At 40.5% G+C, this 23,821-nt stretch overlaps 1 protein-coding gene across 1 annotated transcript; it reads left to right on the top strand.

Annotated features, from left to right (window-relative positions):
* The first annotated feature begins 21,763 nt into the window (after positions 1-21,763).
* LOC139369727 (homeobox protein XHOX-7.1-like) lies at positions 21,764-23,549 on the top strand. The gene is made up of 2 exons (XM_071108987.1): positions 21,764-22,262; positions 22,626-23,549. The coding sequence occupies exons 1-2, from the start codon at positions 21,764-21,766 to the stop codon at positions 23,042-23,044; spliced, it is 918 nt and encodes a 305-aa protein (XP_070965088.1). The 3' UTR covers positions 23,045-23,549.
* Positions 23,550-23,821: the final 272 nt, after the last annotated feature.

The raw sequence follows: 23,821 nt of genomic DNA, 5'->3' as shown, positions 1-23,821 counted from the left end.
TCTTGGGAACAGGCACAATGGTGGCCATCTTGTGGCCATCTTGAAGCATGTGGGGACAACAGAATGAGATAGAGATTGGTTGAATATGTCCATAAACACACCAGCTGGTCTGCGCATGCTCTGAGGACGCGGCTAGGGATGCCGTCTGGGCCGGCAGCCTTGCGAGGGTTAACACGTTTAAATGTTTTACTCACATTGGCCACGGAGAAGGAGAGCCCACAGGCTTTGGTAGCAGGCAGTGTCAGTGGCACTGTATTGTTCTCAAAGGGAACAAAGAAGTTGTTTAATTTGTCTGGGAGCGAGACGTTGATGTCCGCAACGGGGCTGGTTTTCTTTTTGTAATCCGTGATTGACTGTAGACCCTGCCACATTCGTCTCGTATTTGAGCCGTTGAATTGCAACTCTACTTTGTCTCTAAACTCACGCTTTGCTTGTTTGATTGTTTTGCGGAGGGAATAGCTGCATTGTTTGTATTCGGTCATGTTTGCGGTCGCCTTGCCATGATTAAAAGCGGTGGTTTGCGCTTTCAGTTTTGCACGAATGCTGCCATCAATCCATGGTTTCTGGTTAGGGAAGGTTTTAATAGTCACAGAGTGTATGACATCTCCACTGTACTGGCTAATAAACTCGCTCACCAAGTCAGCGTATACATCAATGTTGTTGTCTGAGGCCATCCGGAACATATCCCAGTCCATGTGATCGAAGCGTGGAATCTGATTGGTCAGACCAGCGTTGTATTGACCTGAGCACGGGCGTTTCCTGTTTTGCTTTCTGTCTATAGGCTGGGAGCAACAAAATGGAGTCATGGTGAGACTCGGGGGAAGGCTTTGTATGCATTGTGGAAGTTTGAGTAGCAATGATCCAGAATACTAGCAGCTCCTGTCACGCATTCGATATGCTGATAGAATTTAGGAAGTATTGATCTTGCTAGCTTTGCTAAGATAATGCGGTTGGCATTTGATTGTAAAGAATTCTAGGTCAGGTGAACAAAAGGACTTGAGTTCCTGTATGTTGTTGTGATTACACCATGAATTGTTAATCATAAGTCATACACCCCCGCCATTCATCTTACCAGAGAGATGTTTGTTTCTGTCGGCGTGATGCGTGAAGAAACCAGGTGGCTGTATCGACTCTGACAACATATCCCAAGTGAGCCATGTTTCCGTCAAACAAGGAATGTTACAATCTCTGATGTCTCTCGGGAAGGCAACTCGTGCCCTAATTTCGTACACTTTATTATCAAGAGATTGGACATTGGCGAGTAATATGCTCGGAACCGGTGGATGGTGTGCTCGCCTTCTGAGTCTGACCAGTACGCCGCTCCGTCTGCCTCCCCTGAGGCAACCGAGTTGTATTGGATCGGCCTCTGAGATAAGATCGCATGTCCAGGGTGGAGGTCCGAACAAAGGATCCGCTTCGAGAAAGACGTATTCCTGGTCATTATGATGGTAAGTTGACATCGCTTTTCTATCCAATAGTTCTTCCCGGCTGTATGTAATAGCACTTGAGATTTTATGCACGAACATTGTAAGAAATAATACATAAAAAAACAACTAACTGCATAGTTTTCTACGGACCTGAAGCGAGGTGACCATCTCTGTCAGCGCCATTTTCTAATTGTTGGTCGAACGAGCTTATTTTGAGACATACAGTGCCTTGCGAAAGTATTCGGCCCCCTTGAACTTTGCGACCTTTTGCCACATTTCAGGCTTCAAACATAAAGATATAAAACTGTAATTTTTGTGAAGAATCAACAACAAGTGGGACACAATCATGAAGTGGAACAACATTTATTGGATATTTCAAACTTTTTTAACAAATCAAAAACTGAAAAATTTGGTGTGCAAAATTATTCAGCCCCCTTAAGTTAATACTTTGTAGCACCACCTTTTGCTGCGATTACAGCTGTAAGTCGCTTGGGGTATGTCTCTATCAGTTTTGCACATCGAGAGACTGACATTTTTTCCCATTCCTCCTTGCAAAACAGCTCGAGCTCAGTGAGGTTGGATGGAGAGCATTTATGAACAGCAGTTTTCAGTTCTTTCCACAGATTCTCGATTGGATTCAGGTCTGGACTTTGACTTGGCCATTCTAACACCTGGATATGTTTATTTTTGAACCATTCCATTGTAGATTTTGCTTTATGTTTTGGATCATTGTCTTGTTGGAAGACAAATCTCCGTCCCAGTCTCAGGTCTTTTGCAGACTCCATCAGGTTTTCTTCCAGAATGGTCCTGTATTTGGCTCCATCCATCTTCCCATCAATTTTAACCATCTTCCCTGTCCCTGCTGAAGAAAAGCAGGCCCAAACCATGATGCTGCCACCCCCATGTTTGACAGTGGGCATGGTGTGTTCAGGGTGATGAGCTGTGTTGCTTTTACGCCAAACATAACGTTTTGCATTGTTGCCAAAAAGTTCAATTTTGGTTTCATCTGACCAGAGCACCTTCTTCCACATGTTTGGTGTGTCTCCCAGGTGGCTTGTGGCAAACTTTAAACTACACTTTTTATGGATATCTTTAAGAAATGGCTTTCTTCTTGCCACTCTTCCATAAAGGCCAGATTTGTGCAATATACGACTGATTGTTGTCCTATGGACAGAGTCTCCCACCTCAGCTGTAGATCTCTGCAGTTCATCCAGAGTGATCATGGGCCTCTTGGCTGCATCTCTGATCAGTCTTCTCCTTGTATGAGCTGAAAGTTTAGAGGGACGGCCAGGTCTTGGTAGATTTGCAGTGGTCTGATACTCCTTCCATTTCAATATTATCGCTTGCACAGTGCTCCTTGGGATGTTTAAAGCTTGGGAAATCTTTTTGTATCCAAATCCGGCTTTAAACTTCTTCACAACAGTATCTCGGACCTGCCTGGTGTGTTCCTTGTTCTTCATGATGCTCTCTGCGCTTTTGACGGACCTCTGAGACTATCACAGTGCAGGTGCATTTATACGGAGACTTGATTACGCACAGGTGGATTGTATTTATCATCATTAGTCATTTAGGTCAACATTGGATCATTCAGAGATCCTCACTGAACTTCTGGAGAGAGTTTTCTGCACTGAAAGTAAAGGGGCTGAATAATTTTGCACGCCCAATTTTTCAGTTTTTGATTTGTTAAAAAAGTTTGAAATATCCAATAAATGTCGTTCCACTTCATGATTGTGTCCCACTTGTTGTTGATTCTTCACAAAACAATACAGTTTTATATCTTTATGTTTGAAGCCTGAAATGTGGCAAAAGGTCGCAAAGTTCAAGGGGGCCGAATACTTTCGCAAGGCACTGTATATGTACTGTTTTGGTGGTTTGAGTGACTTTTTGAGGTGAGATTAACTGTTTGGCCAAGATGCATCTTGGTAATGCAGACTGTGTGAAGAGTTTTGAAAAAGTGGCTTCAGTACTGACCGATGCTTGTTAGCAATTGAAAAAAACTGTAAATAGGGGATCCAATCATTTTGACCCCAATCTTTTTTAGATTTGTTCAATTATTTGTTAAACAAATTCTGAACATTTGTATTAGTATAAAATAATATATACTGCTATTATATATATATATATTTGCATACTATATTGCTCAGTATTTGTATTATTTATTTTATACGGTCTTTTTTGCTCATCCAATCATTTCGGACCCCATTGTACATGTAATCCCTGTACTAGCAATGGGGGGTATGAGTACCATGTTGAAGACTAATATGTCAGCTAAGGTGACATATAACTACAATGGTTAAATTCCCCTATTTATTTTATTTTTTTACATTCTAATGCCACCATTGAAAAGAAGGTAGGATGCAAGTATTCAAAAGGCAAAGGTAAGACTTAATCATGGTTTCCCAATGAAGTCCAGTCCGTTCTGCATTCCACGACATCTGGAAGCACACACTTGTCTATGTTTCAACTTTCAAGACACTCAAGTAGATCAAGATTTACACTTTTACAAAGAGTATGTGTTTCTTAATATATTCACACCAGTGCACTCATCTTGGTCCTATCTACAAATTGTTTGTGCCATAAAAAGTAGCCAGCTAGACCCACAATAACTCATCCGAACGAGCAGCGGCATTGAAGTCGACATCAGGCCTCCCTCACGTGATTCAATCAGAGCGAAAATAAACAGCTGAGAGCAGTGTGCCCTCCCACCACCACCACCACTTCAATCTGAAACACCTACTTGATGACTAAGCAAATAAATTCATACACTTTTCATGTTTGGCTTGGGGAGTATTACAGTTTTTTTCGATTGCTAAACGACAGTGGACACAACTGGAGTCACATGTGCAAAACTCTAACTACAGTCTGCACAGCAGCAGTTCATGTGGACCAAACTCTAGTTCGTTTTTCATTGCTTGAACACAGTTTTCAAAACTCTACACACTTATACCATGACTTTAACCACAACCTGCACAACACTGTGGATTTACAGCACTTTGTTCAAATGCTAACACACTGCTGTCAAAACTGTGAACCACACATTCAAAACGGAATAGATTTCAGCCTTGTGCCTTTCAAACACTGCTGATTGCAATTTCAGCTGAAAGGCTAAGCAGGTGTCTTGTTTTAGACTTGTTAGTGAACACACACACATATTACAGTATATATAGGTAGAGCTCAGAAAGACTAATTTTGGAAATGGAACAAGGAAGATGGGTTCGTGGAGGGAAAAGGGTGGCAGGGAGAGGGCGGATGCGTGGAGGAAGACAAAGAAGACAAAGAGCTGTTATTTCAGATGAAATAAGGGCTACACTTATAGACCATGTCGTGAACCATGGTCTCTCATTGAGAGAGGCAGGGTTGAGGGTGCAACCCAATCTGCAAAGATCCACAGTGGCATCTGTAATGCGAATTTTCCATCATGCAAACAGGTGAGAGTTACATCCTTACAGTAAATGAAAACATTACAGGAATCTATTTTGTATTGCAATTATAGAATATTTACACAGATATATATTACAGTAAGTTTGACTGTAAAATATATTTTTACAACAGGACCCAAAGGCTGCCCCCAACAGGGGGAAGAGGAAAAATATTTTCAGATGCGCAGGAAAATGCTATTGTTGACATGGTTGTTGTCAACAATGCAATAAAACTGCGGGAGATTCAAGATAGAGTGCTGGCTGATAATGATATATTTGAAAATGTTAATTCTGTCAGCACAACAACTATTGCTCGAGTCCTAAAGAAACACCAAGTTACAATGAAACAGTTATACACTGTACCGTTCGAGAGAAACAGTGAAACTTGTGCCCAGTTGTGCCCACTGTCGTTTAGAAATCGAAAAAAACTGTAGTAAGCATATCTTTCCCATGTTATTCTTTGTCTGGGGTTGGGGGCGTTTGGGGGGTGGTTGAGATTGTTGCTGAGAATATAATTGGCATGGCCTCTCTGACACTGTCTGTCAGACTGGGTTCTAGTTGTCTATGTGCGTCCCGTTCTGCCCGGCCCCTGCGAGGCCCCAGACGATGTTTCATTAAACAAGAGTGGGGTCTCTGAGGAGATGTTTGTGCAGCCTCCGTGGCTCCAACACACAGCGAGAAGAGCGCCTTCCATTGCGAACTGGCGCTGCTATAATTAGCTATGCACCCCATTTCATAATGGGTCCCCCGTGTAAGCCGGTCGGTGTATGTGTAAGCTGGTGTGTGTGTGTGTGTGTGTGTGTGTGTGTGTGTGTGTGTTTGTGTGTGTGTGTGTGTGTGTGTAAGGGGCTTACAGTGGTGTAAGAAAGATTGAGACTGGTCTTTGAGGGAGAATACTTTTGTTGTATGACTCAGGGAGAGAGGCCCATGGAAATGTTCTGGGTCATTGCCAGTGGTCGCTGCTGATCATTTTTATTCTGGCGAAAAAATATTTTAACCTGAGGAAAGGGGTTGACACAAGGCACGTTTAATAATATCTAAATAGGTCAAAGGTTATATATTCCTAATTTAAATTTGAGGGCAACACAGCTTCAGTGCGACCTTGATATTACAACAGTACAAATAAACAATTAAACACAATAGGCCACCATGACAGAAGCACACAACTACCAGTGTATTCAAATAGTATCTTCTCTTTTAAAAGCCCCTTGAAACCAGGGCTGCCAGGCGTGGGCCCATTCACTACGTGTCTCAGAGTGTTGATCTAAGATCAGGTGCCCCCTCTTATTCATTATGATTTAAAAAGGCAAAACTGGTCCTATATCAGCACCCTCTACTCTGATTTTTTCTTTTTCTTAAACGGGCCTTTGACCATTGACATTTTGCAGTGCATTACTGAACTTTCCATGTTGTCTGTTGTCTGTAGCTTGTGAGGTGTGAAAGCCCTTTCTTTTTTATGGATTTTGTCTTGTTGGTTTTTGTGCTATGTTGCTCTGTCTGCATTGCTTGTCCTATGTTGCTCTGCGTGTGCTCACTGCTCAATGATTGTCTGTTTTGTTATTGTAATTGTTTTTAATAACCTGACCAGAGACTGCGGTTGAAAATTAGCCGGCTGGCTAAAACTGGCACTTTTACTGAAACGTTGATTAATGTGCACTGTCCCTGTAAAAATTAAAAATAAACTCAAACTTAAACTGAATGACAGATGTGGAAAGTGTTGGAGTGACTTTTATAATCTCCTTGAATGAGCTCGGTCCAAATCGGCAACCCTACTCCAAACTCCTATAGTTCCCCTTGCACGTTAACAACTAACACAATGGATACTGAACCATTTACAAAACAGTTGCCCTTTACGTCTTTTGGGATATTGGACCCTCATCTTCAGCCAATGATAATAATCAGAGCTATTGAATGAGGGGATGATGAAGAGATACGGCATACAAAGATGCAAGACGTCCCATCTATTCCTGGGCTCCGGTGGAATCCTGCAGCCTTATAAGGTTGCTGTGGTGCACAGGGATGACAAAATGGGATAGCACGGGTTCAGGAGGATTGAACAGTATTGCTCGGCTCATTGACAAGCCTGCAATGGTTTATAGAGCCTGGATCTCAATCAGAGCTTGTCACAGGGCTTCCGGGATAAGTAAAATACTACTTTACCCTTCTGATCAAACTGATTGCAATGCATATCAATTCAAATGTGTTTTTCTTGCTCCAATTAAGAATGTTATTTTTTCACTTGAATCGCTAAACTCTGTAAGCAGATCTGATTCCGTGCGGCCTGTTGTCGGTAATCAACTTAAGTAGGATTACTTTTGTGGAAAGATAGTGAAGAACATACACTCCCATTTAATATGTTCTACTACAGCTAGCGGTTGAGTTGCCAATCCCCTTTCTAAAGTTGCATGGTTCACATTGTTTTGGTGGTATAGCTGCACATCTCACTATGTCCATCTGCCAGTCATGAGAAATTAACGGCTCATATTTGCGTAACTCAACCTCCAAATTACACTGCAGTTTATGACAACAAAGTCAATGGCCCCTCCTCGGCTCCAAAGATCTATTTGTGTCTGTAAGCAATTTGCTCATAGGTTTCTGCTTGACTCCATTGTTTGGGTTGCTGGCTGCTCACCAAGATAATGAAGCATAATCGTTGAAGGACGTGGTAATTGCTAAGGTGTATCATGGCATGGCAACAGCACCGATTATCTTACTTTTGACATCAATGCTCTCATTAAATGATGATGTCATCGAAACATGATGCAATTCTGCCCCACCCCCGACCCTCACAATTTATCTTTGCACACACCAAATATGCACAATATCTTTACCTCCAATTAAATTACAAAGCATCTGCCAAGGTTTGAAGAATGTTGCATATATAAAGCAACCAATAGAAAAATAGCAAGTAGACTTACAACAAAAGCACTTTTTTTTAGTGTTTGTTTTTTCAAAAACACTATTTAAACACCATTTAGTTTCATTGCCCAAAAGCAATAGCGCAGCAAATTGTTGACCTATCAACTCTTTCCATGATCTCTTTGATCATCGGCTGTGAATATATAATTTTTTTCCATAGAAGACTCTTAATTCTGGCTCACTAACATTTATATTTCACAAAACCACCAATGCCTAACCAAACAATTACTGTATCAAGCTCCTACACTTTTGAAACCAGTTTTGTTGTACTTCGTAATTCACCTCAGTGAAGTTTAACCCCTCATAAGCGGTGGCTAGAAATATTTGTATCTGTTTTCACTCAAACTTTGCTTTGAAAAGGCTGGTTTACAAGGTTCCCGAGCCAAGCGAAGCAAAGTATCCCTTTATTAAGTGTTAAAAGCCACCAATTAAATATGTGCTGTAAACCTGGTCAACTGTACTGAATGTGACTGTAAGGCTGTAGCAGTTCACCTTAAACCTGAGTCAATTATACTTCCATTCCAGTCAATTAAGGGAATTAATCAGAGTTCTAATATATGAAATCTGAACTTATTTGGCATTAGTATAATTCAATTAATTGAATTGATTGAACTTCATGTGAACTTGACCAAACCTGTAGGAAACCAAAATCAGTAGTCCTATATGTTGTTGTTGTCGACCTGCTTCAAAGCTGAAATCAGTCATAACACCAATAAAAATGTGCTAACATTTCAATGTTATGGACAGTATACATTACAGTATCTACCTTACTGTAGTTGTATTTCTGTTCATCTGTGATCTATAAACGATGCAGTACGTGCACTTATTTGGAGATTGTGTAATAAGGGAAAATACATAATCTGCCAAGGATAGTGAAACATTGGCAATGTCTGAGGCTCATTTTGGCTACCCGCAACAAAAGAAAGCTGAGCTTTTCCATATTCACATGTCTGAGTGATTTCCCCCCAAAGTTTCATTTCATTTGACTTAGACTTCAATCCGTAGCGCTGAAGATCCACATTACATCGCGGTTGAAATGTAAAGGTCATTTCCAATTGAGCTGACATATGCAGCGTTTACCGTAAATGCAGTCTCCATGAATGTGGAAATATTGCATTTAAATTTCAAACGCCCTATACCGCGAAACTTCAGCGCTACGATTTGAATCCAGGCCTTACACATAGACACAGCCTTGTTCACACCGGCAGTTTGAAGTGACTCAAATCAAAAAATGTTGCATATCCATTTCGAATCTGTTCTGTTTCCTGCACTCTGAACAGCCAAAAGGCACATGGAATCAGATTCTTCGTAGGTGGTTTGAAATACATATACAAATCTGATTCCTGGTCATGCACCTTGTGTCTGAATGTATTTGCCCTCAAGTGGTTTTTAGACTGTTATTTGGCATACAGTGTATTGTTGCTTGCTAGCTACTCTGATGACAGTTTGACAAGAACGTGTGGTAGCTTACTAGCTTGTTAATTGTTTACAAACAAATGAGTGAATGTGCTCGAAAGCTAAACAGTTACCTAGTTTTTTTTACCTTTATTTAACTAGGCAAGTCAGTTAAAAACAAATTCTTATTTTCAATGACAGCCTAGGAACAGTGGGCCTTAAAAGTCTTCTTACACTATGATTTTGCAGGCAGGTCACCTGTGATATAAGTCATTATTTGACATCCATCCATGTCTGAGGACGTCGGGAGATGACACCGAAACCAGCCACTAAGGGCAACTATTACCTTCCAGTAGGATTTGGTTTTGCTAAGACATCGTGGATGGGGGTGGCAGATGAGCTTAGACATCTGGTTCTAAAGGTTGCATGTTCAAATCCAGCAATAATATATATCTATTTTGAACATATATTTTTTTTGTATATTTTTGTTTTAAGCATATTTCAAAACTTAACCCTTACCTTAACTATTCAGAGGTAATTTCTAACATTAAGAATTCTGAGTTAATGCCTAACCTTAAGAATTCTAAGTTAATCCCTAAACTTAACCAGAGAATTTGATGTTTGGAACAACTTCGAAATGTGACATTTGAGAAACATGGATGAACGTCTCATTCTGAAGTGAGAAAGTGAGAACATGTTGGATTTTGAACATTCAAAGCAACTGGGAAACGTCCATTGCAGGCATTGCTGTCACCTTAGCTTGATACATAACTTCTGAGTGATAGGAACCACAAGCACCACCAACCATCAGTCTATACCAATGTAGCCATGTCAGCAAATACAATTTGGTCACTTGTAACTTGCTGTTTGGAAAGTCACTATTCCAAAATAGATTTAAGAAAACTAAACGGATTTGAGCATTAAGGCCTGCAGTGTGAACAAGGCCTTAGAAAAGAGTGTCAGTCTGTGTTTACACAGGTAGCCCATTTCTGATCTTTTGCCCAATTATTGGCAAAATAGCTGATCTGATTGGTCAAAAGACCAATTATTGGAAAAATAATTGAGTTGGGCTCATGCACGCATGCAGACACACACACACATACAGTACCAATCAAAAGTTTGGACACACATTCATGGGTTTTTCATTATTTTTACTATTTTCTACATTGTAGAATAATAGTTAAGACATCACAACTATGAAATAACACATATGAAATCATGTAGTAACGAAAAAAGTGTTAAACAAACCAAAATATATTTTAGATTTGAGATTCTTCAAAGTAGCCAACCTTTGATGACAGTTTTGCACACTCTTGGCATTATCTCAATGAGTTTGTCACCTGGAATGCATTTCAATTAACAGGTGTGTCTTGTTAAAAGTGAATTTGTGGAATTTCTTTCTTTCTTAATGTGTTTGAGCCAATCATTTGTGTTGTGACAAGGTAGGGTTGGTATACAGAAGATTTGGTAAAAGACCAAGTCCATATTATGGCAAGAACAGCTCAAATAAGCAAAGAGAAATGGCAGTCCATCATTACTTTAAGACATGAAGGTCAGTCAATCTGGAAAATTTCAAGAACTTTGAAAGTTTCTTCAAGTGCAGTCGCAAAAACCTGGCTCTCATGAGGACCGCCACAGGAAAGGAAGACCCAGAGTTACATCTGCTGCAGAGGATATGTTCGTTAGAGTTACCAGCCTCAGAAATTGCAGCCCAAATAAGCAACAGACACATCTCAACATCAACTGTTCAGAGGAGACTGTGTGAATCAAGCCTTCATGTTTGAATTGCTGGAGACAAAAACCACTACTAAAAGACACCAGTAAGAAGAAGAGACTTGCTTGGGCAAAAAAACACGAGCAATGGACATTAGACCGGTGGAAATCTGTTGAGTCCCAATTTGAGATTTTTGGTTCCTTTGTGAGACGCAGTGTAGGTGAATGGTTTGCGCTTAGTGGGACTATCATTTGTTTTTCAACAGGACAATGACCCAACACACCTCCAGGCAGGGTGAGGGCTATTTGACCAAGAAGGAGAGGGATTGAGTGCTGCATCAGATGACGTGGCCTCCACAATCACCCAGCCTCAACACAATTGAGATGGTTTGGAATGAGTTGGACCGCAGAGTGAAGGAAAAGTAGACAACAAGTGCTCAGCATATGTGGGAACTCCTTCAAGACTGTTGGAAAAGCATTCCAGATGAAACTGGTTGAGAGAATGTCAAGAGTGTGCAAAGCTGTCATCAAGGCAAAGGGTGGCTACTTTGATGAATCTAAAATCTAAAATATATTTGGATTTGTTTAACACTTTTTTGTTTACTACATTATTCCATATGTGTCATTTCATCGTTTTGATGTCTTCACTATTATTCTACAATGTAGAAAATAGTACAAATAAAGAAAACCCCTAGTAGGTGTGTCCAAACTTTACACTGCTACTGTACAGTGCCTTGCGAAAGTATTCGGCCCCCTTGAACTTTGCGACCTTTTGCCACATTTCAGGCTTCAAACATAAAGATATAAAACTGTATTTTTTTGTGAAGAATCAACAACAAGTGGGACACAATCATGAAGTGGAACGACATTTATTGGATATTTCAAACTTTTTTAACAAATCAAAAACTGAAAAATTGGGCGTGCAAAATTATTCAGCCCCTTTACTTTCAGTGCAGCAAACTCTCTCCAGAAGTTCAGTGAGGATCTCTGAATGATCCAATGTTGACCTAAATGACTAATGATGATAAATACAATCCACCTGTGTGTAATCAAGTCTCCGTAGAAATGCACCTGCACTGTGATAGTCTCAGAGGTCCGTTAAAAGCGCAGAGAGCATCATGAAGAACAAGGAACACACCAGGCAGGTCCGAGATACTGTTGTGAAGAAGTTTAAAGCCGGATTTGGATACAAAAAGATTTCCCAAGCTTTAAACATCCCAAGGAGCACTGTGCAAGCGATAATATTGAAATGGAAGGAGTACCAGACCACTGCAAATCTACCAAGACCTGGCCGTCCCTCTAAACTTTCAGCTCATACAAGGAGAAGACTGATCAGAGATGCAGCCAAGAGGCCTATGATCACTCTGGATGAACTGCAGAGATCTACAGCTGAGGTGGGAGACTCTGTCCATAGGACAACAATCAGTCGTATATTGCACAAATCTGGCCTTTATGGAAGAGTAGCAAGAAGAAAGCCATTTCTTAAAGATATCCATAAAAAGTGTAGTTTAAAGTTTGCCACAAGCCACCTGGGAGACACACCAAACATGTGGAAGAAGGTGCTCTGGTCAGATGAAACCAAAATTGAACTTTTTTGGCAACAATGCAAAACTTTATGTTTGGCGTAAAAGCAACACAGCTGAACACACCATCCCCACTGTCAAACATGGTGGTGGCAGCATCATGGTTTGGGCCTGCTTTTCTTCAGCAGGGACAGGGAAGATGGTTAAAATTGATGGGAAGATGGATGGAGCCAAATACAGGACCATTCTGGAAGAAAACCTGATGGAGTCTGCAAAAGACCTGAGACTGGGATGGAGATTTGTCTTCCAACAAGACAATGATCCAAAACATAAAGCAAAATCTACAATGGAATGGTTCAAAAATAAACATATCCAGGTGTTAGAATGGCCAAGTCAAAGTCCAGACCTGAATCCAATCGAGAATCTGTGGAAAGAACTGAAAACTGCTGTTCACAAATGCTCTCCATCCAACCTCACTGAGCTCGAGCTGTTTTGCAAGGAGGAATGAAAAAAATGTCAGTCTCTCGATGTGCAAAACTGATAGAGACATACCCCAAGCGACTTACAACTGTCAAAAGGTGGCGCTACAAAGTATTAACTTAAGGGGGCTGAATAATTTTGCACGCCCAATTTTTCAGTTTTTGATTTGTTAAAAAAGTTTGAAATATCGAATAAATGTCGTTCCACTTCATGATTATGTCCCACTTGTTGTTGATTCTTCACAAAAAAATACAGTTTTATATCTTTATGTTTGAAGCCTGAAATGTGGCAAAAGGTCGCAAAGTTCAAGGGGGCCGAATACTTTCGCAAGGCACTGTACATACATATATCTAAATAATAATCTCAATGAATGACCTGAGTTCATATTACTGCCATTTAAAGGCCTGCCTCCTGGTAATAGCTACACTGAGCCATTACCATTGCCGACCATCCGGCACAGTGGGAATATACACAACACAACACAAGCAAAAGGCCACATCCATAAATAAACACATTAATTTGTAAGGCTGACTTTTGCAATTAGGACTGCAAGGGGAAATATATCGCTGAGAAACCCTTTAACGAGCTTCCGTGATACCGCCTTGATTTTCACAAAGAATATCCCCCTCCAGTTCATCGTTCAAAAAGTGAGGGGAAAATACGGAGTGGGTAATGGCCATAGAGTGTCATAAAACCCCAAGGCAATTAAAAGTGGTCATTTTTCACCCCCCTCTAAATTCTGTAGTACTTAATCTGCCCAATTTGATTACGAACGGCACAAATTAAACAATAAAGAGCTGTCTAATGACAAATTAATTATGGGGAGCAGAAGGGGAGCTGGGCCGGGGCTGGGGCAATACGTCAGCATCTGTGGCAGACAGGGTCTGCCCATAAGGGAGACAAAGTGCCTTCCCGTCCATGTGGTCCCGCACTGATAGGGCCTTCATCACAGATCAGTAGATCCACGGCCCATAAATGCCGGGCCATAATTGAAAGTGCCAAAATCAATAGCGCTGACAGGTTTTAATTAAATTAAATATATCTACTGCAGGGATGGGGTTCCGACTGTGGTGCCGCTGGCCCCAATGACCTCGCTGAGAACTAACTCTCTCTCTCTCTGTATGCATGTAATGTGTGTGTGTGTGTGTGTGTGTGTGTGTGTGTGTGTGTGTGTGTGTGTGTGTGTGTGTGTGCGCGTGTGTGTGCGTGTGTGTGTGTGGATAGCCATGTGTGCTCTATGCGCATAGTGTGTGTATGGGTTGGACAGGAAATGTCATCATATGTCTTGGCAAAATTGTCTACTGCTCTTCTTTACACCCTACAATGACTTTGCATGATTGGCCAGGGAGTCCACTCACCTCCTGGACTCCTTAAAGGGACTTAAACTTTTCTACAAATACTCACATTTCCAACACTCACCATTTTACCATTTGGAAGAAGAAGAAGAATTTCTTAGAACCCCAATTTGTCAGAATTCCTCCTCCATCCATTTTTGGGCTTTAATTCCTGCTCCATTTCCCCCCCATTAGACATGGAGAGGATCTCCAGCTACTTTACCCATGATCCCACTGGTCACGCGGGGAAACAAAGGGAGGCAGAGGACGTCACCTGTGGCAAAGCATGGCTCCTAGTCATTTCAAGCTTTGCCCCACATTTAAAGGATTAGGGGGCTGGAGTCAGCACAGGGTCACTAGGAGGGAGAGGGGTTGACAATGGGGCTAGGATTGGGTAGAACAACCCCCTCTAGATAAACTTGGGCTGCAGACTATTGAGTCTTGTGAGATTATGTTGGAGTAAAGTATGCTACATTGTGATCTGGGGGACAGGAGAGGAGGGTGAGTGAGTGTTGCCATCCATAGCCGACAACCCCCCCCCCCCCCCTTCCTTTACGGATACCTTGTTGTTTCGGTTTCTCCAGTCTTGCTTATTTTGCTCAGATCTAAGGAGGGAATAAACCAAAACGGGGGCTTGGGGGCTGGGTTATAGTGTGGCACTAGAATGTAAAGACAAGATTAGAACGCAGATATCACAATGTGGAACAACAACACCCCCAGAGCTTTTCTTTATATAAAATTGGCACCTTTATAACTTCCTTACTACCAATTAGATCAAAGTTGTTTTTCACTTGAGCATTGATGATTCAATGATGATTTAGCAATTCATTTAAAGTTGTCTAGATTATCATCGTTGTTGTTCAGATATGCATTTGAACCCTTGATTTGGGGGAATTATTTTAGTTTTCGGGTTACAAGGGAGGTAGCAGAAGCTACATTTTCAGAAAGACGTTAATATCATATCATACTTTATGATTTGTTTGTGAAAAGCCTGTAATTCTAGACTTCATGAAGGAATTTCAAAACCATGCAGCATTGCTGAGATTGTTCAATGAAATACTCTATTGCATTTTGGTATTACAATATAATTATAGTAAGCCTAGGTCTAAAAGTACATACAGTATCACATAATGTGCATACAGATGATTTGTAAATAGGGAAGTTTACCTTCATAGTTTCTGAATCTGTTTTCAGTGTATGGTAATTCCAATATTGTGTCAGATGGGGATCTTTTGAACAGGGTCTAAGTGTCAATAAAAAAATTCAATAAAAACGGCACTTTTGCTGGTCATATCCTCAGGTAAATGGTTCATTTCTATCCTGTGACAAACAATGACAGGAAAAATATGGGATCTATATAGGATTCAAATAGAAGGACTTGATTTGTAACATGAAACCTTTTTCAACTTTTAATCTGGATTTAATCATGTTTCCGTGACAGGAGAGTGCATTTCATGAAAGTCTTAATATGACTATGTTAAATGCAACGTTTTTTTTTTTATTGAAAAAGCAGGTGAGTTTAATTCATGACTACATTATCTAAATCTGTGACGTTACCTTCAACGTTTTGTGTGTAACCCATTACAGAACACAAATAATTGTATAAGGTGATGGTTTTTCAAAATATGACATAGTCTAATCATGGCATAGCAAATACCCTTCTAAATATGTATAGGCCTAAATGCATAGTCCTACTGACATATATATCTGTCTGTCTGTCTGTCTGTCTGTCTGTCTGTCTGTCTGTCTGTCTGTCTGTCTGTCTGTCTGTCTGTCTGTCTGTCTGTCTGTCTGTCTGTCTGTCTTATTAATGTATTATTAATTAGTACTAACTGGACTATGTTGAACCCGACATTGAAAGTTTAGGAGGTGACGTTTCGTCAATCGAGCAATTTGTTTTTGGATCATAGGGAATTAATGGGTGACAGCACTCTGATGACCTCATTTACATAATCGTCAGCATCTTCGACTCGTTTTTAACCAGCGTCTCGAAATGATTTGTTACTGCAGCTATTGCTTGTGGTGCGCTTATTAGGCCAAACACATTTAATTAAGAATACATTTAGCTAGTTCCTAATCAACAAGCGCACTGAGCGTTTGAAGAATGTTGGGGAACGATAAAAAACGAATTCCATTATTCTCGTTAGTTAAATCAACTATTTGCATGACCTATATCATATTAACCGGGCCAATGGTTTGCAAATGATTTTATTAGTTGGCTTTCTGTTTAATGGAATGAGAGAAATAACGGGCGATCATTCAATTTCACACCAATACCTCGGGTAATTGAGTTATAGAGATGTCGTTGATTGAAGGATGGAAGGTTGTAAATCCAAAGAGCTACGCAATTTTATCTAACACTTACAGAAGATAGGGAGCCAGACAATAAGGGCAAGGGCGTCAGATTCGGCAGTTCACATCATGAAATTATTTGTCTTTTCATGTCATCCAGAGGTCATGTGCTTGTAGGAACATATATGGTCAACTGTAAGGTGAGTGTGTGTGTGTGTGTGTGTGTGAGAGAGAGAGAGAGAGAGAGAGAGAGAGAGAGAGAGAGAGAGAGAGAGAGAGAGAGAGATTGCATGTGAAGATATATTAGGTTATATTAACATGTCATATACGGACATTTGAATTAATGCCGGCTGAGACAAGCTAAATATGAGGGCCAAACAGAGTGCCATATGAAGTGATCATCATTGTTGACTACCCTTATCAATAAAATTATTTATATGCTTTGAAAAAAGTATCTTTCCATTTCCTTTTATTACCAACCAAGTGTAATGAATATAGTACTAATATCATCATCATAACATAGAAAATAGCAATAATAAATCATAGTTATTCATAGTAATTCATTAGGCGACTTATTTTCTGAGAGCATTTTGCTATAACATAATGCTTCAATTCCCAAATAACGAAAAGTATCTTCTGCCCTTTCATTAATCCGACACAAAACATTTTTATTGGTATAACAGGAACATACAGGAAGGTGTCTCGGTTGGGCTATATATACCGCTATTTTTTGCAAACTTTCATTAACTATTCTTAGATGGACGTAAATGTTGCTTAAGGTGTAGAACATTCTCGTTAACACAAAGTCGCGTTTTTTAACAGTATATAACTTGTATTTTCAGTAAGGGTGATAAATGACTATTAGGCCTACCATTTTCTCAGCATGGCATGTCCATTGCAAGACAGGCTACCAAAACAGTCTTGCGGTACTTCGCCTGGATTCGCTTGACGGATGTCAGACTCCCTTGCAAATTATGAGAGTTTCCGAGCATTCGAGGAGACGATGTCACGCAAATATTTCCTTGAATGACACTGGCCTGCGAACAATATTGTCCCCCGCTGCGCAGGCGACAAACGAACTGAAAACCCCTTTCTTTACCACGAGAGACTTTTGCAGTCACCGTAGGGACACTCTCATCCCTGTCACCCGTGAAAGGTGAGGAGATGAATGGTGAATGCGTTCACAATCTCGGTTTGTACTTGGCGAATTTGTTCAACTTTGAGACTTGAATATGCGGAGTATAGCCACATTTTCTATGCATGAGATGATAAAGCTCCTTTCACCTGTAGTTTTTTCATCACAGTATTCATTATTACGCGCTGGTTTCCTTTTGGGATGTATTCATCGTTCAGTTTTGAAGAATTGTTAGCAGATGTTTTTAAAGCAAGAAACCGTATAAAATATGATAGGCTGCGTGCCTGGGTGAAATCCGAAGCAACATTTTGAAATGTGAAAATCAATATAAAATTCCATTGTCACAAAAGTGATGAATAACTTAGGGACCTATATTCTCACAATGTTTTGCTGGAAGTTTTATTTTGTATTTTTACGAATAGCCTATATAAATAGCCTATACTCAAGAGCATTCTAACGCACTACACTAAATACACCCATGCAGCATATTGCCTACACATAGGCTACTTGTCAGTGCTTTTAAAATTAAATATGCTTTATTTATGCTTATGCTCAAGAAGGCCTAGTGTGCTTGGATTTGAGAAAGGCAATATCAGTCAAACTTACCGTGATTATATTATCATTATAGAGTGATGGAAATGCAGACACACACGCACGCACACACGGTCGAGCGTAAATTACCCATGCATCGATGTAAAGTCCTAAATATCCTGATTGAGGACATATTGCGCTATTGGTTTGATAGGCCATAGATGTCTATGTAGGATACCATCTGTCCTCAACTTCAAATCTATCTTCATGACTTCATTGGTTTGTTGTGTCAGTAAGAAAGGCGACTTTGAACATACACCTGCCAACTGCGCCAATAGATTTCAGGCGAGCCTGCAAGCTTTGGAGACTGCATGTCATGTTGAAGCTTAAATGACCATAAGGCATTGTTACTTACTGGCAGCAAAGTGCCTCGTTACGCCTGATTGAGCTAATTGCTTTGAAATATGATACATTATCTATAATTATGGAGATCTTGGAGGAGACTGTCGGCTGTCCCTTTAATCTTTCTGAAGTGCATCATAATGTCGAGATCAAATTAATTTAGGCCACTCAAAATTGGACATTCCATTCTGGGATAAGCGCTAGGATTTCTTAAAGAGACAGGTTCAGGGAATGTGTCATGACAAAAGTTCACCAGAGTTCGAAACAACCCATTTGTGGTTTAATGATTGGTCCATAAGGCGTCAAATATACGTGCGCTCATTGACTATTTTATCAAAATGCATAGAAAAAGAACCTCATAGTATTTGGATATCCTGCCACTGTCATTATACTTCAACATCCACAAAAGGGTCAGCTAATCTGAAACTAAGCTATAATATTCACATCACATGCAACGTGATGTTTTGGTTTTAAAACCTGAGAATAAGATCAGTCAGCTCGTCATATAAGCAATGTGGCCAGACGAAAGTCATTTACTTTCACCAAGTGCAAATATTTTGCCTGAAATGCCTTTTGACATCAGCAGTGCCTTTTATGTCTTTTAAGTCAAAACTGACAGACTTTGCATGAAAAGGGTTAAGACAACTTTCAGAGGCGACCACAATGGCCCTTTGTCTCGCCTCCCTGCCTCTTGACTCCGAATCAAAGGTAGTTTATAAAGTTAAACAAAGCTCCGATGAGGCTTACAGTTGTTTTGTATCTCAGCTCAGCCCTCATTTGTTGCCTCGGGATTTAAATAAAATTTGATGGTAATCGTCTTTTCCATGGCACATAATTATTTTGAAAGGGCAGTGTCTGGGATTCTAATTTTCTTCCATCACTATCCCTCTGTTCACAACGCAAATAAACTGAAGTAAACAAAGACGGTCTTTACCCAGGGCTCTGGCGCTCTTCGAGGGGAAATTTCACATACTACATAAAGTCCCTCCTTTCTCATTTTCTGTGTCCTCTCTACAGCCAAACCGGGTGAAATATGCAGTCACTTGACTAGACGTGGTACTGTATAGGCTATCATCTGTGACTATTTGTGTTTACGAGCGAGGACCATTTTAACAGTACGTTTTCGAGGATGGAGAAGTGAGCGGGAGCAGAAGACTCGTCGCAGGACTCAACTTTAAACAGACCTGCAACACAAGAGGTCCCAGTGACTTCAAAGAAAGAGAGAGCGCGGTGCATGCAGTGTCACTCAATCTAGGTTATGGGCTTTAAGTGTTTCCCAAATATGCATAGTTACAAATGTATTTCCCCCTGAGAACCGGATGTAGAATGAAGGAAACTCTAAATTACCAATTTGTGTGCAATTGTTTCAGGTATAACCAATGATTAGCCAATTTATCCCAAAACAAAAGTGAAATTTACAGTTAATGATGAATATTACAGGTAGGGTAGGCCTGTATAATACACTTAACAACAGTGGAAATAATGGATAGGCCACCTCAAACAGCACTCCTAAATCATGCCACTTTGAATGGTGTAATTACACAACAACAAGAATTTACGCTCAAGAGTTGAGACAGCTTCAGAGCTAAATCACCACGTTCCCCTACTAAACGCAGTAGGGATGCCTATAGCCTACGTTACTTCCGAGGACTCTCTGAAAATAACTAGTAGGAAGCATTTACCTTTTCTTCTGAGTAGCCTACTATTACACCAGCTAGTATCCCATTTAAATAGTTGGAAATGGCGTGCGATCGGCTGAGAAAGCTAATTTTTCATGCTGAATAGTGTCCCAGGGCTAGGGCGGGCAAGGAAGAGGCGGGTTGCGCTCTTGATGCGGGTTAAAGATTTTCAATAGTCTCCCTAAAGTCGAGCGCTTTGATCATGCCGCTGCTGGCGCCTAAAAACAACATAACTTGTCTGACTATTAGAGGGACTGACACATCTTGACAGATTGTTTATACTTAGCAATTAGCGACGCAGACGCTTTCCAGAGAGCTAAACAGACCGCATGAAATAAGAATAGTAACTATTTTCTATACGAATAGTAACTATATTCGTGATTTTCGTACACATTTGAGATTGCATTAACCGCTTCATTTTAGTGAAGAGAAAATTAAAAGAAAATATAGCTTACTATATAGAGTTATAGGCTTAGTTATAATTGAATGACTATGTGTCACGGTCGTTAATAAATCAATTTGAGATAAATAATGGAGATCAAACATAAAAGTAACTGAGGAAACGTTGGCCCTATCTCGCTATATAAAAAAAGCTGATACAGCTAATGTATATCCTATTAGAATATAGATGTTCAAGTATTCCCAAAGTAGACAGGTGGACTAAATCAATGACAGTCGTAGGTTAAATCGAACATAGGCTCCACGGTTGCCTCCATGACTCCAAATAATTTTAGACTTTAATGGATGTAGTCAAAGGGAAAGATCCCAGTGATCCCTCCCCCAAGCCCGATAATTACCCCTAAATGATTGCGAAGGCCTGTGTGTTTCAATATGATTAGAGCCCTGCAGCCATCAATAAAAATCGGCAAGAGGCCGATCACATAAACGAAGGCAGTAAACGTTAGGCAACATTCGAGAGTTTCTACCTTAACTGTTGAACGTAATAGCAAAATAAAGTCGTAAGACATATGATAAAGTAGTATAATAGTATAAATACCTATAGTAGCCTATATAATGCTTTGATAATAATTTCAATTTAACATGACACTTATCACGTCCTCTGATAAACTCATTTTTGTGACAGCCCAAGCAGCAATTACACAGTTACTGATATACTACTGCAAGAGTGCCACCACAACCACAGTAATAATAACAATAACACCAAATAAGATTGTTAATAATAATATTAATATTTTCTATATAAATGATTCTATTGAAAGTAACAACATGTTTTAATTCCTGTTGCTAATTGAATGTCTACCATGCCCAATTTTTGCACAATGTTTGTTAATTTCAAGTTGTAAAATGTAGCCTAACATTGTTTACTTCGCCCTGCCAGTCAAATAGCCAAGCTTCTCATCACATCAGTTGTGGCTGAGATTCCTGCTCAACTGGAATCTCTATGTCCCACCCACCTCACTTCTGATTGGATGGTGGTGTCCCCACGCCTGCCTTATAGCACTGCTCACCAGTGTGTTCAGATAAACATGAGGATGCCATCAGCATAGGAGCACATGAGAAATTTCTGTCACTCTACTTTTCGATACTTCGAGTGTTTACCTCCAAGTGAAGGCCAAACCTTTATGGCCCCAACTATTACCATGTCAGCTTTATCCATTGGCTTGAAAACTGAAGACATTCATTCGCGTTCGGTTCTCGTTGAAAAAGGCGAGATGCAGACCAATTTGATCGTGATGGCCGAGGAGACAGCGATCAAGCCCAAAGTTGCGATTCTTCCCTTCAGCGTCGAGGCTCTGATGGCTGATAGGAAACCGAACAGAGACTTGACATCTCCAGAAAGGTCATCCATTGCGGGGACGTCTCAGGCGCTAGGCTCACGGATGGGCTCCCTTTCGAGCCTGGATAACTCGGTCCCCTCCTTGGCCATCGGGTCGCCGTTCTCGGTAGGCGACATTATGAACATGCAAGAGGACGCAATGGTTAAACCCGAGAGTCCAGAAAGTCAAGACCGAAATTCTTGGATACAGAGCCCTCGCTTTTCACCTACTCCACGTAAGTTTTTTTTTATTTTTTTTTATTTCTATTGATCCTTCCGTAAATTGGGTGAGAAGTTTTGTATGATTTAAAGCAACTTACTGATTGTGGGAATTTTAGTTTGCCATATATATTTGCAGTTTAAGCACCTAGTTGGGTATTTTATCACGTAGTATTTTCTAATGTCTCTGTTTTTACGAATTCATAGGCCTAGCCTAAATTGAAATTATACTGCAGTTCCATGAAGTGTTTTGGATATAAACTATTTTAAAGTTTATGGGATTATTATGAATTCTACCCATCAAAACAACTTTAACTCATCCATGTCTGTCGCTCTGAAAGTATGATTTTTGACGATGTTTTCTATCGTGGTTATTGCAGGAAGACTAAGTCCCCCCGCCTGTCCACTGAGAAAGCACAAGACCAATAGAAAGCCCCGGACCCCTTTCACCACGTCCCAGCTCCTGGCTCTGGAGAGGAAGTTTCGCCAGAAGCAGTACCTCTCCATCGCCGAGCGCGCAGAGTTCTCCAGCTCGCTCAACCTGACTGAGACCCAGGTGAAAATATGGTTTCAGAACAGACGAGCCAAAGCCAAGAGGCTCCAGGAGGCAGAACTGGAAAAACTAAAAATGGCAGCCAAGCCAATGCTGCCTCCGGCGTTCGGAATTTCCTTTCCGCTCGGTGCGCATGTCCCCTCGTCGTATGGAGGGTCGCACCACTTCCAGAGGCACTCCCTGCCGATGTCTCCCATGGGACTGTACGCTGCTCATGTCGGATACAGCATGTATCACCTCGCCTGACGTGAAGGAAGGACATATTCTATGCCATGTTGACTATGAAGTGCTTCAACATAAACCCACATCGCCAAAAGACTACCTGGTGTTGAATATCACGACTGGATAGTCATAAGTAAGGACTGCCTTGTAAAAGTGCAGTCTTCCTCGGTATGTCAAGTATAGTCATCTACTTTGCCATTAGTTTGATGCCATGGTTGATTATTGGGTCACTAAAGCTTAGCTAAGCTCTACCCGAGTCCACTACAAACTTAAACCATGTGAAAGTTTTACTCATTGGGTTTTGCACCAACACACATAAGACCCAAAAGGTAGGTTGGGCTCTCATCACTTCTGTGAACTGCTGTCACTGCAGACTAAGGATAACTAAGATGGTATATTTTTCACTTGCATTCATGTCAATGCGTAAAATAGTGGGTTACTTAATCCAATGTCAATTAATGCTCTTTGTTAAATTCGGAGAACCACAGCATTTTTTAAATATTATAACAACACTGTCTGTTGTTTGAATGATTCCCTTCGGAAGGGATTTGTGTACTGTAAACTACTGTATATTTGAAAAATACCCTCATTTATATTGAATATATTTGTGACATAAATTAACAATAAATGGTTTATTCTTTTTCATTAAGCAGTTGCTCATGTTGATTGGCAGTACACATGACTAGATTCAGTGCTTGGCTTGGGATGAGAGGTGCAGGAGCTGTCTTTTTTCAAATCGGTCCATTAGACTATGTTCACAGTAATCCCCAAATGACATTATGCTACAGAGACCTCTGATTG

The sequence above is a fragment of the Oncorhynchus clarkii genome, chromosome 17 (genome assembly GCF_045791955.1).
Source record: "Oncorhynchus clarkii lewisi isolate Uvic-CL-2024 chromosome 17, UVic_Ocla_1.0, whole genome shotgun sequence".
Taxonomy (NCBI): domain Eukaryota; kingdom Metazoa; phylum Chordata; class Actinopteri; order Salmoniformes; family Salmonidae; genus Oncorhynchus; species Oncorhynchus clarkii.
The sequence above is the reverse complement of the archived record's forward strand: the minus strand, read 5'-3'. Positions and strand labels throughout refer to the sequence as shown.